This window comes from Aristolochia californica, unplaced genomic scaffold (assembly GCF_029961685.1).
Source record: "Aristolochia californica isolate CCGP_79_NKW_82.1479 unplaced genomic scaffold, dmAriCali1.0.hap1 SCAF_13, whole genome shotgun sequence".
Lineage (NCBI taxonomy): Eukaryota > Viridiplantae > Streptophyta > Magnoliopsida > Piperales > Aristolochiaceae > Aristolochia > Aristolochia californica.
This window is the reverse complement of record NW_027181804.1, coordinates 169374-186657: the sequence shown is the minus strand read 5'-3', so window position 1 is coordinate 186657 and position 17284 is coordinate 169374. Positions and strand designations below refer to the sequence as shown.

The 17284-nt window shown below is 40.1% G+C and overlaps 1 protein-coding gene across 2 annotated transcripts; it reads left to right on the top strand.

Moving 5' to 3' along the window:
* Nucleotides 1-6348: 6348 nt before the first annotated feature.
* On the top strand, nt 6349-11880 carry LOC137948371 (methyl-CpG-binding domain-containing protein 11-like). Of its 2 annotated transcripts, none has more exons than XM_068794449.1 (3): nt 6349-6564; nt 10655-10805; nt 10885-11880. In XM_068794449.1, the coding sequence occupies exons 1-3, from the start codon at nt 6439-6441 to the stop codon at nt 11811-11813; spliced, it is 1206 nt and encodes a 401-aa protein (XP_068650550.1). In that variant the 5' UTR covers nt 6349-6438; the 3' UTR covers nt 11814-11880. The 2 variants fall into 2 exon arrangements, with proteins under 2 accessions (XP_068650550.1, XP_068650551.1); XM_068794450.1 differs by having other exon boundaries at nt 6350-6564; nt 10888-11880.
* Nucleotides 11881-17284: the final 5404 nt, after the last annotated feature.

The following is a 17284-nucleotide window of genomic DNA, read 5'->3' as shown; positions in this document are numbered from 1 at the left end:
GATAAGCTAACCAACTAAGCAAAGTTGTCTGAGACATGAATTTTTGAAGGATTAATCAACTTTCCAAGTTTTGTGAGAGAGTTACCAATCTACCAACCAACCCAATCCTGTTGACAAGTTCAGCAACTTCCAAGTTAAATGAATGCTCTGGTGCTCGGAAAAAAAAAATATGTCCTAAGTTTTCTCTATACTGGTATCGAATGCCCTGTTTTCATACCAGAATAAACGAGTGATGTGTTTCGAAGAGCACTCCAACCGGCAGCACTATCTTGTTCCACAGTGGTGCTATTTTGTTCTAAGACATTTCATGAGTAGTCGTTTCATATTTGCAAATAGTCGAAGAGTTCTCTGAGCAATTGCAAGCCAAAGGGCAGAAAATAAGGCAAACCTGCAGCCATGGTGACCACTAGAGTTCAAAGGATTATGACCCAACCCATCGATCTTATTTCCAGTAGAAGGATATGAGGATCGAAGGCCGCATCATCGTATTTGATGAATACATGAATTTGGTTTTAGATGATGCTGAAGAGAGGGAGGCTAAGGGGGAGAAGAGAGGGAGACCGAGAGGGAGAGAGAGAGAGAGAGAGAGAGGAGGAGGAGGAGAGCAGCGAGAGAGAGAAGGGTGAGGGAGAAGAGAGATGAGAAGGGAGAAGCGAGAGGGAGGCTGAGAGGGAGAAGGGAGTACTAGAGGGAGAAGGAGATGAAGAAGTTAAGAGAGAGAAGAGAGTGGGAGAGAAGAAAAAAAAATTCGAGAAGCAGAGACTCGTCCCAACGGCTTCAAGTGGATGACTTGAAAAATAGTGCGGATTCCCAATTCCACAACTTATGCCTTGGGTGGCTTCATCTTGATTACCTGTTTCAATCACTTGAAGTCGATGCTGGTGCACCGCTCATGACTTCAAGTGACCTAAGCAATCAAGAAGAACTTCATATCCTGATTCATGTTGACTAACCCCCATAGACTTTTCAACATTGTCATTTCTACAAAAACAAGTCAATTTAAACACAACTTTCACAAAATGTTCCACAAGATCTGAACATACATTGGTAAATGCTTTCCACATGCGAATGAACATTTCCCATTACAAAGGCTTTGCTCATTCAAACAAATAAAACATAATAATTCGCCATATTAAATATCGGATGGCTAGAGTGGAGAAAAAACATGACAAACTGGTGAGAAGATGCAACCACCATGAAAAGTTAAGAAGAGAGAGAATGAGAGGGAGAGAAAGTGAAATTGAGAGAATTGAAACTGATCTGCATCGAGGGACTTGCAAGTCCCTCAACCTTTGTTTATAATAAGAGTTGAGTACAAAATACAAAAATAACCTTAAGTAAAAACCCTACTTCCTATTCTTCATTTCCTCTTTACATGAAACTTGGTCTATAGACATAGTTGGATATACATAACGAGATTACATCAAGGCATATAAATAAAAATAAGGTAAAATAACTAAAATACCTCTATACTTATTTTTCAGCTCTCTCCCTCAAATTGGAGAGTATATATCAAATAGTCTCCACTTGCCATAGAAGTGCAAAAAATCATGCTTCCTAATGCATTAGTTAAGATATCACCAAGTTGATCATCAAATCGAACATATCGAGTGGTTACTTCTTTCCTCATTACTGGTCCTGGATAAAATGACAACCTACCTCTATATGTTTAGTCTTTTCATGAAAAATTAGATTACTTGCAATGAAGATTGTTATCTGGTTATCATAATAAATAGTCATAGGATCATTTTTATACAGGCCTAATTTTTAGATAAAAAATTTTACCCAATGCTCACTGACAGTGTGGGCCATTGCTCTATATTCAACTTATGCACTGGATAGAGCAACAAAATTCTACTTTTTACTCTTTCAGATCCCTAGATTTTCTCCCATAAATACACAGTATCCAATAGTTGATTTTTCTGTCAAACTTGGAACTTGCATAGTAAGCATCAAAGAAAGTCTCAATCCTCAAGTGATTATTAGGTCTAGAAATGAGATATTTTCCTCATGCTATTTTTAGATATCTCAAGATTTTATGTGCAACCTCTAAGTAAATTTTACTTAGATGCTCCATGAACTGACTCACTACACTTACTACAAATGAGATATCTGGTCTAATAACTATAGTATAAATGAGTTTACCTACTAGTCTCTAATACATTGTTTTATATTTCAATTTTGGACTTTGATCATCATGAAGATCAAGTCATACTTCCATAGGTGTATCAATAGATTTGACCCCCATAAGTTCGTACTCTTGAAGTATATTAGTGACATATTTCTTCTGAGTCTAGAGTCATTCCCTCTTTACTTCTTGCAACTTCAATACCCAATAAATATTTTTGTTAACCTATATTTTTAGTCTGAAAGTGATTCGCCAAATGGGATTTAACTTTTTCAATATCTGATATGTCACTCCCTAGTAGGATGATCTCATCTACATAAACCAATAAGATAATATTTTTCAGATGATCATTTTATTATAAATAGTGAGTAATCATGGTGGCTTCTACAAAATCCCTTGGATATAACCACTTGACTAAAGTTCTCAAACCATCCTCGTGGACTTTGTTTTAAGCCATCTTATGTGTCTCCCCCTGAGCATCATACTCAGAGGTTATCCTATATAGACTTCCTCTTCAAGATTACCATATAAGAAGACATTTTTAATCCAGTTGGAACAGAGACTAGCTTTGATGAACTACAAAAGAAATGAGTATGCAAACAAAAGACAAGCAAGCAACCAAAGAAAAAATCTTAAAAATATCAACACCAAAAATCTTAAGTATATGCTTTGACAACAAGACGAGCCTTATATCGTTCGACATATCCATCAGAGTTATATTTAATAATATAGACCCACCAACAGCTAACCACCACAACACCTGAAGGTAAATCATATAACTCCCAAATCCCCCTATCACTTAGTGTTTCCATTTCAACATCCATGGTTTTCTTCCAATGAGGAGTCAACAGAGCATCCTACACTGAAGAAGAAATAGTGCAAGTGGAGATAGACAGAGCAAACTTATGATAATTATCTGACCAAGGAATCAAAAGAGATAATGTGAGACAAAGGGTAGAGAGTACCTTTGCAAACACCTTTATGAAGAGTGATAGGAATGTGAAGATCACTTACCTCAGGATTAGGAGACGGTGAATAATCATGGTTTAGTGTGAGTAAAGGGTCTGGAGCAAGATGAAATGGTACATTTACAAAATTTTATGCCAAGTAATGTATGTTACTATAATAATAATTGAAAATAACAATACATTTACAAAATTTAATGCCAAGTAGCTTAATGTCACTATTGGATTATAGGTGTTTTTTCCTTGATTGTATGTAGTATTTTGCATTATGTTTCATTGTATTTAGTCGTACACTCTGGGGTCATAGATCAAACTTGTCAGTTTCTTCATTTATGTGGAACTTGTCCCTTTCTTGCTCCATTTGTACTTTAGAAGTACAGTTGTAATCTTCATTCTCATTTTCGGTAATTTGGCCTTCCTCGTTGATGTGGGCTCAAATAAGACGTTTTCTTCAAATTTGGTGTCGTAGGCTATGGGCAATTTCTTCATATTTCTAATAAAAGAAGAATTTTACGTGTTAGAAAACAACACCAATAAATAATAAATAATAACCATTATATAGTACAATCTTATCAATTTCTTCTACTATGAAAGCTTGCTCACCCAAAGAGCCTACAAAATTGAAAAAGCATCACTGTCAAAGGAAATCTATAATCTTAGAAACTAACCAACCACTTGATGGCTCACCGGTGAGAAGAAATGAACATACCGAAAACATGTAAATTGCTTCACGATAACTTCAAATGCTTCAATTCTTGGAGGTGTGTATGATACCATGCCGAAAACATGTACTTTTATGACACTCTGGAATTAAGCAACACGACAATTAGGCTACTTCCTTTTGGTCAATAAGCTTGACTTGGGGTCAAGCCCTTGAGCTGAGTTAAGCTGAACCAACTTATTGTCAAGCTTGAGCCGACCCAACCCCTACTTATTACAACCTAAACAAACAAGACATACATAACATTAAATAAGCATAAATAGTTTGATAAGCAAGACCAACATGGGTGATTAGTTGTGGTCACATGAAACATTATGAGGTGCCAAGAAGAAGAAAAAACTTCAAAGACACTAATTGTATGGCAAAAAATTATCATTTATCTCAAGGAAATTGGGATATCTTCTCTCTGTCTCCTTGTACATTATAAAAGTGAGACAAATGGTCTTCCCCTCCTAGTTGGAATTGGGAGTCGTGGAGGAGAGAGGATTAAAAGGTTATAGGATATCTCTTATAGGAACATTATGGATTTAATTATAATAAAAAATAAAATAATAATAGTTTAATGTAATTAGTTTGATTAGGGTTAGACTCAAGAAATTCATAATTTAATTTAATCCCCAAAGATTTACATAGTATTAGACACTTAAATGTAGAGTATATAAGAAGAATAATGGAGTGTTTATTCAGTTGTGTTTGTACCATAAATGTGATTGTTGTTTACTAAATAAATCACCACAAAAAAATGCAATAAGTTTAAATATGGTTGTCTTTATGTCATATTTTTTGCACGATTTTAGTTATTTTCTATAGATAAATCAATAAATAGGAAAAAAACATAAACATACTTTATATCGGCTCCCTTTTCCCAACTTATGCAAAAAAGAGAGAAGTGCAAGTCCCTTGGTAAAAGAGGGATAACCTGTTAAGCACCTAGCCAATACTACCCAAAATACCGGCATGTTAGGAGCGGAAGACATAGGTACTTAGCCCAGGACCACAACATCACACCTACCTTCACGAGCGACGTCCACGACGGCCCACTCTCACGACAGCCCACTCTAGCGATGACCCACTCTAGTTTCTACTAGGTTGCCCCCTCCACGTAGGACTCTTCAAGCGCCGCTCAGGACTTTTCGAGCGCCGGGATTCGAACTCGTGACGTAACGCCTGCTCTGATACCAAATGTTAAGCACCTAGCCAATACATCCCAAAAGACCAGCCTATTAGGAGCGGAAGACATAGGTACTTAACCCCAGGACCATAACATCATACCCCACCTTCGCGAGCCGACGTCCACAACGACCCACTCTAGCGACGACCTACTCTAGCAACATTGGCCGGACCTGGGTTAAGTTCCTATGGCTGACCAGTATTTTAATTTGGCCTCTAGGTCGCCCCCCTCCTCTATGTCACCCCTTCGGGATTCGAATGCGTGACGTGGGAACCGCTCTAATACCAAATGTTAAACACCATAACACAACATAACCTTGCCACTTTTTCGACATCACTTGGAGGCGTGGTCAGCCCTTCTCTTTGATTCTTTTTTGTTGGGAGAATAAGGATTTCCAACATTAAGAGGGGCACCATTGACCTTTCATGGTGAAAAAAATGCACCATATGGTAACCCCTCATTATTTTATTTGGATTGAGAAAGGTAAAGAAAGGTCCCTCCTCCACTTAGTGCAAAAGAGGGCATTAGAGTGGTCCCTTAGTATTTTTAAAATATCAAATAAAAAAAGTCCATATAAACTTCTCACATTCGAATTAAAGGGCTTAAGAATTAATTTTTTCGTAAATTATATTCATTTACTATCCAACACATCAATGTTAAAACTTATTTGTGATCTTTTTCATACTTTTTATATCTATTTTAAATGAAAATAGAGATAATCATAACATTATAAATATAATAAAAAATGCAATTTACTTTAAAATAGATTAAAATTTCCAAATAATCATTTAAATTTAACTGTTTTAGCTAAATAATTCTTAAAATTATAATTATAATGGTCATATTTATAGTATACATCGTCTGGTTGCCTAAGGAAACAGTATTAAAAATTACCCTAAAAAAATTATCTTAAAATTTAATTTAATTTAATAATTTTCACTAAAATGATAAAAATATCAATAATAAGACCAAAATACCCTTGTGCTTGACTATATTGACTGCCCTGACTCTGTGGACTCGGCGGCACAGGATTCATGTGTGGAACCCGTAGAATTCGGATCTGGTAGATCGCAGTCGCTTCTGTTCATAAAACATGACGTCAAGTCACTCCAGTTTCTCCAGTTTCCACACGTCCGGACACTTGTCTCACATTTCAATCGATTTAAAACCCGAGCGCCAAATCCATCCGTCGAGTCAGCCGCTCCTGAGTCCTGACTCGTTAGATCTTCTGCCCTTCCCACGGACTTTCTATAGATACTCCGGGTTCCCGTACAAGCTACAGAGCAGAGCTACCGTGTCTGAAGTCTGAATACGTACAATCCTTATCATATGATATATTGGGAAGGGTGACGTGAGAATCGGGCATCATTTATTTTCCGTTGGTTTTGGGCTGTGGTTGGGAGGCCGTGAGCGGGAACTCCCCTTGCGAGCTAAAACTTGAAAAAAAGGAAAAATGGTCACCTCTGAGGATAAGATGCGAAATTCCGCATCCGAGAACCAATCCATGGCGGATAGGGACCAGAATCCAGCTGATGTCGTCTCTGTCGATCTTCCCGCGCCTGCTGGTTGGATGAAGAAGGTGTTTTTTGGCTCTTACTTGCGTTTTTGTTCTCTGTTTTTCATTTTGATGCCGCTGTCATTCTTCTGATTCCTTTTTTGACATGTATATACTGAAAAAAACATGTAAAATTTGATCCGTTGTAAGTCTGTTCCCGTCCGTGTTATACTGTTGTTTTGAGTTGGTTCTTTTGGTCTGCTGTTCTTTTTGTTTTTTTTTATTAGGGTATGAGATAGTACTATTCGAAAGCAGCATGTTGAGAATTATAATTTCTTGTTTGTTTTTATTCACTTCGTGTTGCGTGGATACTGCTAGTGTTATGCACATTTTGGTCAAGGCACGAGTGAGTAAGAAGAATTATTGGCTTCCTTTTTTGGTTCTCGTTTACGACTTAGGGTTGGATGCACTGTACCGAAGCTGGAAGTTGGTTTTATCACGCTGTAGCATATTACTTGCCGTTGACTTTTCCTTCTGTCTGCTGGATGTTAGGATCGATGGCCTGATCAATATCTTCTTATGGTTGCTTGGAACACTGTTGTGTGTTATTTGTAAGAGAAGTTCAATCATCAGAGTAAGTGCTCCTTAGATTGGTGATGGACGCCTCGTGGTTGATAAATAATTAAGGCTTACGATTAACTGTTTCTTGTGTTTTTGTTTGTTGGCTTGTTGCTTTGTTGCTACTTAAGAAACACGAGATTCCATTTTGCTTCGTTTTGTTTTATTTTATTTTTTGGTTCCTTATTTATCCTGTTCATCTGAAAATAGAAAGCACCAATATTTGTTCTGTTGGTGACCACAAGACCAATGAATGTGACAGTCTTGCAATTGATAAGTTGCTGTTTATTAGTGCTTAGCTGGATACTGGTTGGTTACTTGTGCTGAAAAACGGCCCCATATATGCCAATTTCACTTACAAAATATTTTAAATTCAGTCTCATTTGTGTTGTTCCGATTATCCCTGTTTTTAATTCAAATTGTTAATGGCTTACTTTGAAATATTATTGCCAATTGCTTTGTGTTATGAACAGCTCTTTCACTTGTTTTCGTCATTGGAGAGAAGCTTCAGTAGTTCTTTCTTAGTTGAAAGATTAACGCGAATTAGTTCTGAATGTCATCTTGGTATCCGGTTCTTTTTTTCCAATAATTGTGTGTTAAATGTTTTAAAATTATTTTGGATAACATCAATGAATTTTAACTATCAAGATTTTGAAATTCTTACATGCCTTTTGATCACCATAATTTACCGGTTTTTGTTTAATTTGTGTGACAAAGCAACTATTGATGCTATGATATTTGATCTTCAGGGACATATGAAGGTTTTATTTATCTAAAAGATATGCAATGTGGTTGATATGTCAATTAGTTACCATCCATTTGTGGTACGGGGGTGCACAGATGCTTATGGCTGGGACATGCATTCTTTTAATTCTTGTAGGCTTTGTGTGTTTCAATATGATTGCGTAGGTTTGTATATGTCTAAGGGTTTTATGAGGTTAATACGTGTTTTTTATTCTTCAAAAAACAAAAGTAGTCAGATAAGTTAGTTTTTGGAATGCTAATCCAAAATGAGAAAGGCGATATTCCTTTCTCCTACGCTGGCACTCTTGGCTTTGCCGATGCAATTACTGCTGAAATCTTTGCTCCGTTGCACGGGATTCGTCTTGCCTTCGTGAGCTGCTTGGACATGGTGATTGAAGGGGACTAGGCAGCAGTCAAATCTTGGTGTCGTGAAAGCTGACCCCCTTGGAGATTTCTTCCCAAATGGAGGAGATTTGGACATTTGTAATTATGTTGCTACTGACTGGAATCATGTTCCTCAATCTGCTAATTCAGAGGTTGATCGCCTTGCGCAAGAGGGCATTCATCACTGTGACATTGTGGTTATCAGACATTAGCTGTATTGGCTTTTTTTTTCTTTTCTTTTTTTTAACTTTTGTTTTCTAGTTTTTTTCCTAGCGTCTGTGTCCTATTTGTAGGTGGCTTGCTTGTCTTCTCTATTCTATAAAATCTCCTCATCTTAAAAAGAAACACGAGTGGATTTATTTGTTTATAAGGATTTTTTTTAACTAGTAAATGATAGAACAGAATTACCGAGGGCTCCTAAAGCCAACATCAGCGTTATTTGGTTACGGCTTGTATAATATAAGAGACATGCTCTTAAGATTGTTTAGAAGGTATTGTGGAACTTTGTTTTGCATGTAATAAGGCGTTAAAAAAATAAAAAATGATATGGGGTTAGAACTTCATAAGAGACATGCCAATGTACATAGCATTCATGTTGCATACACCTTTGTTCATATGCACAAGTCCAGGACTTCTTTGGATCATCTTAGAAAATACTTATTGTATAGAGAGCCTCTTAACTTCTATCCAATTTAATGCTTGTACTTGATTACTTTGAAAATATACTTGATTGCTACTAGTGTTTGGATTTCTTACCATGTTTGGAATTGAGGCTATATGATGAAATTAGTAAATGCACAATCTTGGAGGTTGAATTTTTATTATTGTTATCAGTGTATATATATATATATATATATATCTTGAAAGTGGCACTTGTAAATCAGGCAGCGTGTATGGCATAGACCCGCATCATGGATGTAATTTTGTACTTCTATTCTCTCATCATCATATCATCATTATTGATCTTATTCAACTGGTGTTGGCATCTGTAGCATGATTTCTATTCTAATTCATTTTCTGGCACCTTGACAAAAAAAATTGTATTCTTGCTTTATTATTTTCTTGCTTCATTATCCATCAAAAGTATTTTGTTTTTGTTTTTGTTTTTGTCATCAGATAGACTGGCATCACCATAGTCTTTTACACTGCCCCAGTTGTTGGAGTCCTCCCAACTTGCCCATGCAACCTTAAATAAATCACTTATATCTTGTCTTTTGTTACTGCTCCTGAAGTATTTAATATCATATTTCATTTTAACACTGAGATGTAGATTGGTTGATTACTCCAAATAAACTTTTTCTTGAAGGAGATGTTGAACATTCTTTCCACCTACTAGGTCCTGTCTGAGATACCTATTCAAGGTTCTTAGGAACGTGGTATGCCTCAAAAGATAGTAAAAAGACCCGGTGTAGTCACCAATGCATGATGCAAACTTGGTGTCTTTAGTTACAGATAGATCTCATTGTGTTTGTTTTATTTTTTTGAGCCTGCAAGGAACAAGAGTAGTGCGTAGTTTTCCATCCTCGAGTCCCTTGTTTTTCAATTGAGCAGAGACAGCAAATTTATTCTACCACAGGCATGTTCAGGTGAAAAAACTCTATCATTTGTCTTGTGGCTTCTCTAGCATGAATTTTTCCTTCACCGGGTTTAAGGTAGCTGGGTCTAGGCTGTGATGTGGTTAATGATATATGACCTATCAGAGCTGATATAATCATTATGCCCAGGTGAGAGAAAAAAACTCATTGCAGCTTGACCTTTCTTTGGTGGTGTCTGGTGCAATGAAGGAAAATGTTAACTTCATATTTGTATGGGTTTATTTTTCTTTTTTTGTAGCTTTATCCCAAACACAACACTATCAGCTTTAGCCATGTGTGGATGTGATGGAAAAAAGAAAATCAGTGGAATTGTTTTGCTGGGACCAATGATTTGTCTTTTAGATAGTTGAGTTTTATGTGGGCAAGTGGCATTGTGAACTAGATCATTATCTGTGGCTTGGAAGTGCCCCTCTAGGCAGGGATACTTGGCTTGAAGATGTTCAATTTTTTTTAGAGGACATTAACTATGTAATCTGAAGATCCTGGGCACATCCCACATGATTTCTAGTTGTTGATGTTGGGTCCAGGTCCATTTTAGAGGTCTCTTCCAAGTGATAAACACATGATTAGTCCTGATTTTTATGGGGCTATTCCAATGCCACCAGTGAAGCCCAATCCCACTCCCTTACAACTGCCTCTTTACAATGTCTGATTTGATTAAAAATGACTTGAATTTACTCAATTGCTGCTAACAAATTTCAGAGATGGTTATTTTGTGAAGGCATTTGCTTCTTTTGCACATCTGGATCCTAACTTGTTTGACGTTGTCACATTTTATGTATGGCAATTGTTTATCTTTTTTTTGTTGTTGTTGTTGTGTGTGTGTGCATTAGTTTATTCCAAGGAAGTGGGGTACACCCAAAAGGAACGAGATAGTTTTCATATCTTCGACTGGAGAGGAGATTAAGAGCAAGAGGCAGTTAGATCAGTACCTCAGATCCCATCCTGGAGGTCCTTCTTCTTCTGATTTTGACTGGGGAACTGGTACTCTCTCTCTCTCTCTCTCTCTCTCTCTCTCTCTCTCTCTTTCTCTCTATAACCTGATTTTACTTTTTGGCCAAAGCAGGAGACACCCCAAGGCGTTCTGCGAGAATTAGTGAAAAGTTAAAAGCATCTGAGACACCTGAACATGAACCACCAAAGAAGAGACAAAGAAAATTAAGTCTGAAGGAGAGCAAGGAGAAAAATGATGGGGAGGAAGACCAGGAGATGACTGGAAAAGAAGACAAAGATGTTGAAGGACAAAGTGAAACCCTTGAAAAGGAGAAAGAAGATGAAACTGAAGCTCCTCAAGAGGGGAAAAAAGATTGTGCGGAAACAGTAAAACCTACAGAGGAAGCCCTTGAAAAGGAGAAAGAAGATGAAACTGAAGCTCCTCAAGAGGGGGAAAATGATGGTGCGGAAACAGTAAAACCTACAGAGGAAGCCCTTGAAAAGGAGAAAGAAGATGAAACTGAAGCTCCTCAAAAAGGGAAAAAAGATGGTGCAGAAACAGTAGAACCTACAGAAGAAAGAAGCAGCAGTAATGTGGTTACTGAAAATCCTGTAGAAGAGAAAAAAGATGAAGAAACTCATGCTCAGGAGGAGCCTACTGCTGTTGCTAGTGTAGATGAGGAAATGAAAGATGCAAAGGAAAGGGATGATGAGGTTGTTCCTAGTGAAGAAGGTGATGGGCTGAAGGATGCTGCTGATGGAGAGACCAAGCAGCAAAATCAGAATATGGCAGAAAATTTGGAGAACAATGAACAAAAAATGGTAGCAAAGGAAGACAATTCCAATGAAAAGCAGTCAGGGGAGCTGAAAGAAGAGAAAGAACAACCGGAGTCTGAAGTGATGGTAGAGGCCAATGCACAGGGAGGACCAGAAGTAAAGGAAGATAAGCCAAAGGAAAACAGCAGCCATGGGGATATAGAGTCAAAACCGTCACACCAGTCTTCTATTAGTTGTGAGGATGGAAAACATCCACCCAAAGCATCTCCCGTTAGCTGCTAAAGACACAAAACTGTTGTTGTTAGACAAATTAAAATGTATCTCTCTTTTTTTTTTTTTTGGGGGGGGGGGGGGGGGGGGTGCTACTTTTTTGACTTTGTGAGGATATCATAGTGTTTGTGCATTTTGTGAGTTCTGATTGTGACCTTGGGTCTGCAGTGATCTTGCAAAATTGTTGTGATAATTACAATTGACTATTTTGTAGTACCATTGTTCAGGATATTTAGTGTCCTAACCATGTCTGTGCCCTGATGTTAGAACACAGGCTACTCAAAAAGCAGGTTGAGGTGTACTATGCAGCTGGTTGGGGTGTACAATGCTGCTCTTTTTAGAATAGCTATTCTTTTAAGCAATTGCTGTGTTTCTTTTTCGTTTCTTTGCTTTTATCTGATCATTGAGAATGACTTCATAAATGATGCTGTAGAGCTTGTGGTGAAGACCCTCTCATATTTCCAAGCAGCAGCTTCTAATTGCGTACAGGTGGAAAAACTAGTAGAGCGAACCACGCAATTGAGACATTCGTTTTCAAGCGGCCAATATTAATCCAAAAGGAAAAATATTGAAAATAACCCAAAGTCCCAGTCAATTACAACAATATGCAAGAAAAGATACATTACGACGTTGTTCTAAGAGCAGATGGGGCATATGATTAATCCTTTTTCACTGTAGTTGGGACATGAAACGAAAAATTCCTGCTCGCCAGTCGCAAGCTTGTGGCTTCCATTGCATTGTGAACACATCAGAAATCTCAAGCCACTGCCCTTGTTGAGATTTCTTCCCTTATACAACAATATGTTCTTTCCTTTAACAAAATATATTGTAATCCCTGTAATATCTGTAATCTTTGTAATTACAATCGATCTTACCATGTGTAAATTATTACGATCTGTAAAATGGCTATTTATGCCAGACGATGTGAATAACAAATCAATACAATTCAAACCTTATTTTTGAATTGGTATCAGAACAAGAGAACCCTTCTCCTTCTCGTTCCAGTCGCTGAAGAACAGAGCAACAACTCTCCATATTCTCTCTATAGTCGTCGTGAACAACATTGTTTAGCAGTGCTCCCGTATTCATCTTTGTCGTCGCCGTGAACACCACCGTCGTCACCCTTCTCCGGCGGAACTTCCGAAAGTTGCCAACGACTGCTGGCTCGGCCTTCCAACAACCCGCACCAACAGTCTCGACGGAGAAGAAAAGCTACCGTAGCTTTCTCATATTCTTCTTTGTCGTCGTTGTGAATAGATACGCCGTCACCCTACTTCGACAGAACTTTTGAAAGTTGCCAACGATTGTAGCCGAGCCACCGCTCGGTCTTCCAACAATCTGCACCAGCGTCCCGACGAAGAAGTATGATTTAATTTTTCTCTTAACTTAGGTATTGTTTTTATTTTTTTGCCGAGCGACCCAGACTCAGACCGGACTAGAATCAGATATCCAAATCGGGTCAACCCAGCGATAGGAAATAGACCATACCAATTCTCGAACCGGACTAGAATCAGAGACCCAAACCAGGTCAACCCAGCGGTAGGAAGCAGACCAGACCAGTTTTTGGGTGTTTATTTTATTCTTATCACCGCAGATCTTCTTGCATCATGTCGAAGGAATCAACACCAATTATTCATGTTCAATCTGAAAACTCTGGTTTTACAATCAGTGTCATTCTTATGGTCCTAGATCATGGAGATGCAAATTACAAGACGTGTGTTGTGTTCCCGGGCCCTAGCTCGAGTTACACGACGGAGGGAGGGATCACCTTGCTGTTTCAGAGTTGAATCTTGCCACCGAGACCTCCCGGGATGACCTATGGTGTCGATTTGAGGAGATGAAGGTCGGGAAAGGTTTTACGGAAAGTCGAAAAGGGATGATGGAAGACAAACGCCGCCAGAGGAGGCCGGAGAGCGATTAGGGCTCGTTGCCGGGAGCCGTCACAGGGGGTTCCAAGGGAACGCCGACCCTGGTTCGAAGGGGAGAACTCAGATCCCGATTAATTCTTCCTTTCTTTCATTCGTTCCACGGACCTTAAGTTAAGTCCGAAAATTCCAATTATTACAATGTTCCCCTACGGCTTCCCTATGCGTGACTGAAAATAATTTAAATTACAATTATGCCCAAGTCCCTTTTCTGGCCCCTAATTCCCATGCATCTTATGTCTGAGTCAACTCACCTCGTCGCCTCTGGGTGACCCGTCCTGCTATCAAGTCCACAACATCACTCCCCCCCTTAAAAACAAGGTTGTTCGCAATCTCGAACGTGGGTAAGCCTGCTGGAAAACATCAACGTCCTCCCACGTAGCGTTGCTGGCGTCGGAGTGGGTCCACTGAACTAACACCTCCCTGCGGTGGGCATTCTAACGAGCATTTAAAATGTGGTGTGGCATGAGGGATAACTGACCTTCTTCCATGGGTGGTAGAGATGGGGTGCGTGGATGATCACTGCCCTTGACGGGCTTGAGAAAGGACACATGGAAAACATTATGGATCCGCGCTTCTAGGGGGAGGTGGAGTTTGTAGGCTACCTCACCCACCCGCTGAGAGATGGCGAATGGCCCAAAATATTTGGGCAATAACTTGTGCCTGCCGCCTGCCATGGAGGACTGTCTGTAATTCTGAAGTCGCAACCAAACCAAGTCACCAACGGGGTACTGAGCATCTCGGTGGCCTTGATCATAATACTCCTTCATTTTGACCTGGGCCTGCCACAGACGAAGGTGAATAACCACGAGCAACTGATCCCTCTCTATCAGAGCAGCGTCAAGTGCGTCCACTCTGGTGGACTCTGGAGTATATGAAAGAAGCTGAGGGGTCCCTGTCGTATACAACCCGGAACGGAGTCTCCTGTAAAGCCGTGTGGAATGAGGTATTGTAAGCATATTCTGCCCAAGGAATGCAATCCACCCATTGATGTGGACGATCGCCCACTAAGCATCGGAGATACATTTCAATGGTGCGGTTGAGAACCTCTGTCTGGCCATTGGATTGCGGGTGATAGGCGGAGGAAAAATTCAACTTGGTGCCGCATAGGTGGAATAAATCACGCTAGAATTGGCTAGTGAAAATGACGTCCCTGTCACTGACAATGGACTCGGGAATGCCATGGAGCCGCATGATGTGAGTAAAAATTGTTTTTGCTACGGAAGTTGCGGTGTAGGGGTGTTCCAATGGAAGGAAGTGCCCATACTTAGAGAACCTGTCCACTACCACCAGAAGAACAGACTTGCCATATGACTTCGGAAGACCTTCAATAAAATCCATGGAGATATCAGACCAAACCTGAGTGGGAAGCTAGAGGGGTTGGAGGACCCCGGCGGGGCTCAAATACTCGGCCTTGTTGCGCTGGCAGACTGTGCACGCAGTGACATATGCAGTAACAGCTGACTTCAGACCATCCCAATAGAAATCCTTCCTAAGGTGGAAAAGAGTCTTCTGGATACCCTCATGATAACTGTTATGATAAGCTGAGAGCACGGTAGCAATGAGAGGAGAGTCTGGGCTCAAGTAAATGTGGTGCCGGTAAGTAATAACACTGTCACGAACGCGCCATGCAGAGGGCAGGTGGCCTGCTGTGATTTTCTGGCTTAATGCTTGCAACTCGGAGACCAAACTATGCTCGGTCTTGATCGTTTCCAGCAACGTAGGAGTGGGCTGACTAATGGCATACAAATGAGCGGAAGAATCAACTCTACGGGAGAGAGCATCAGCAACTGTATTCAACCGGCCCGCTCGATGTTCCACAGTGAAGTCGAACCCCAGTAACTTACTGACCCATAACTGCTGCGGGGAGGTAGAAATACGCTGATCCAACAGATATTTCAAACTATAATGGTCAGTGCGGATGGTAAAGTATCTCCCCCATAAATAAGGGCGCCAATGGCGCACCGCCTTGGCTAGACCAATCAATTCTCTTTCATAGGCGGCCAGTTTATGTTGGTGTAGCGGAAGTTGTCGGCTGAAATAGGCGATAGGGTGGTTGGCTTGTAGTAGAACCGCTCCTATGCCACTACCTAAGGCATCACATTCCACTATAAACATTTCCCCAAAATCGGGTAGCCGTAATACCGGTGTAGTCGCCAGTGTTGTTTTCAGATTCTGAAAGGCAGTGGCGGCCTCATCAGTCCACTGGAAGGAGTTTCTATGCAGCAGATTGGTCAATGGTGCGGCGAGGGCTGCATAGTCCTGAATGAATTTGTGGTAATAGCCTGCTAAGCCCAGAAAACCCCGCAAAGCTGAAATGGTGCTTGGTACTAGCCACTGGGTAATCGCTGCAATTTTGTCTGGGTCCACTGTAACCCCGGCTGCTGTAATAAGATGTCCCAAATAAGTACCCTGTTGGCGCCCAAAGGTACACTTTGTTCTCTTCAAATAAAGGCGGTGAGCTCGGATAAGTTGAAAAACCTTTTGGAGGTGGTTCAAATGGTCTGGCCAGGACTTGCTGAATATGAGAATGTCATCAAAAAATACAAGAACAAATTTGCGGAGATAATCTGTAAATACCTCGTTCATCAATGTCTGGAATTTGGATGGGGTGTTAGATAGGCCAAATGGCATGACAAGAAACTCGAAGTGCCCGTGATGAGTACGGAAGGCTGTTTTCTGAATATCTGGACGAAACATACGGACTTGATGATACTCCGAGCGCAAATCTAACTTTGTGAAAAATTGGGCCCCAAATAATTCATCTAACAATTCATCAACCACCGGAATAGGGAATTTGTCCTTGACCGTCTTGGAATTGAGTTCTCTGTAATCCACGCAAAATCTCCAAGTCTGATCATGTTTCTTGACAAGGAGGACTGGAGATGAAAAAGGAGACGTACTCCTCCTGATGATTCCCTATTGTAGCATAAGCTTACATTGTCGCTCAATTTCATCTTTCTGTGAATGAGGGTAGCAATAGGGCCTCACTACTACCACCTTAGAGCCTGCCTTCAAACAAATCCTGTGGTCACATCTTCGTAGTGGAGGAAGTTCCGTAGGTTCTTGGAAAACATCCGAATAGTGCTCCAGTAAATCTTCCAATGACGCTGTCCAGGGGGGCTGTTTCTGGAGTAGATGCAATTGCAGGTGAAAATCTGCCTTGCTCCCCTGTAACTGTAATTGTTTGTCTGCCCACTCAAAAGTCATGGTTAATGCGGTGAAGTCCCACCAGATTGGTCCCAAGGTTTGCAACCACTTAATGCCAAGAACCATATCAAAGCCAACTAATGGAATAATTAAAAATTCTGCTTCAAATTGAGTTCTTCCACAGAGAATAAGACAACCTTGCTGATTCCATAACTCGGAAGTCTCTCCCCATTGGCCACTGACACGGAGGTCATAGGGCGAGGTTGCACGTGCAATTGTAGTTGCTGGGCTGCACTACTGCTAATGAAGTTATGGGTGCTCCCGGAATCAACCAAATTGAGGAGAGGCTGATCATTGATGATGACGCGCAACTGCATAGTTTTAGTAGATTGGCCTGTTATCGCGTGC

Coding starts and splice junctions, on each gene's coding strand:
- LOC137948371 (XM_068794449.1), top strand. CDS start 6,439: ATGGTCACCTCTGAGGATAAGATGCGAAATTCCGCATCCGAGAACCAA. Junction 6,565..10,654: donor CTGCTGGTTGGATGAAGAAG/GTGTTTTTTGGC, acceptor TGTGTGCATTAG/TTTATTCCAAGGAAGTGGGG. Junction 10,806..10,884: donor TGATTTTGACTGGGGAACTG/GTACTCTCTCTC, acceptor TTTTGGCCAAAG/CAGGAGACACCCCAAGGCGT.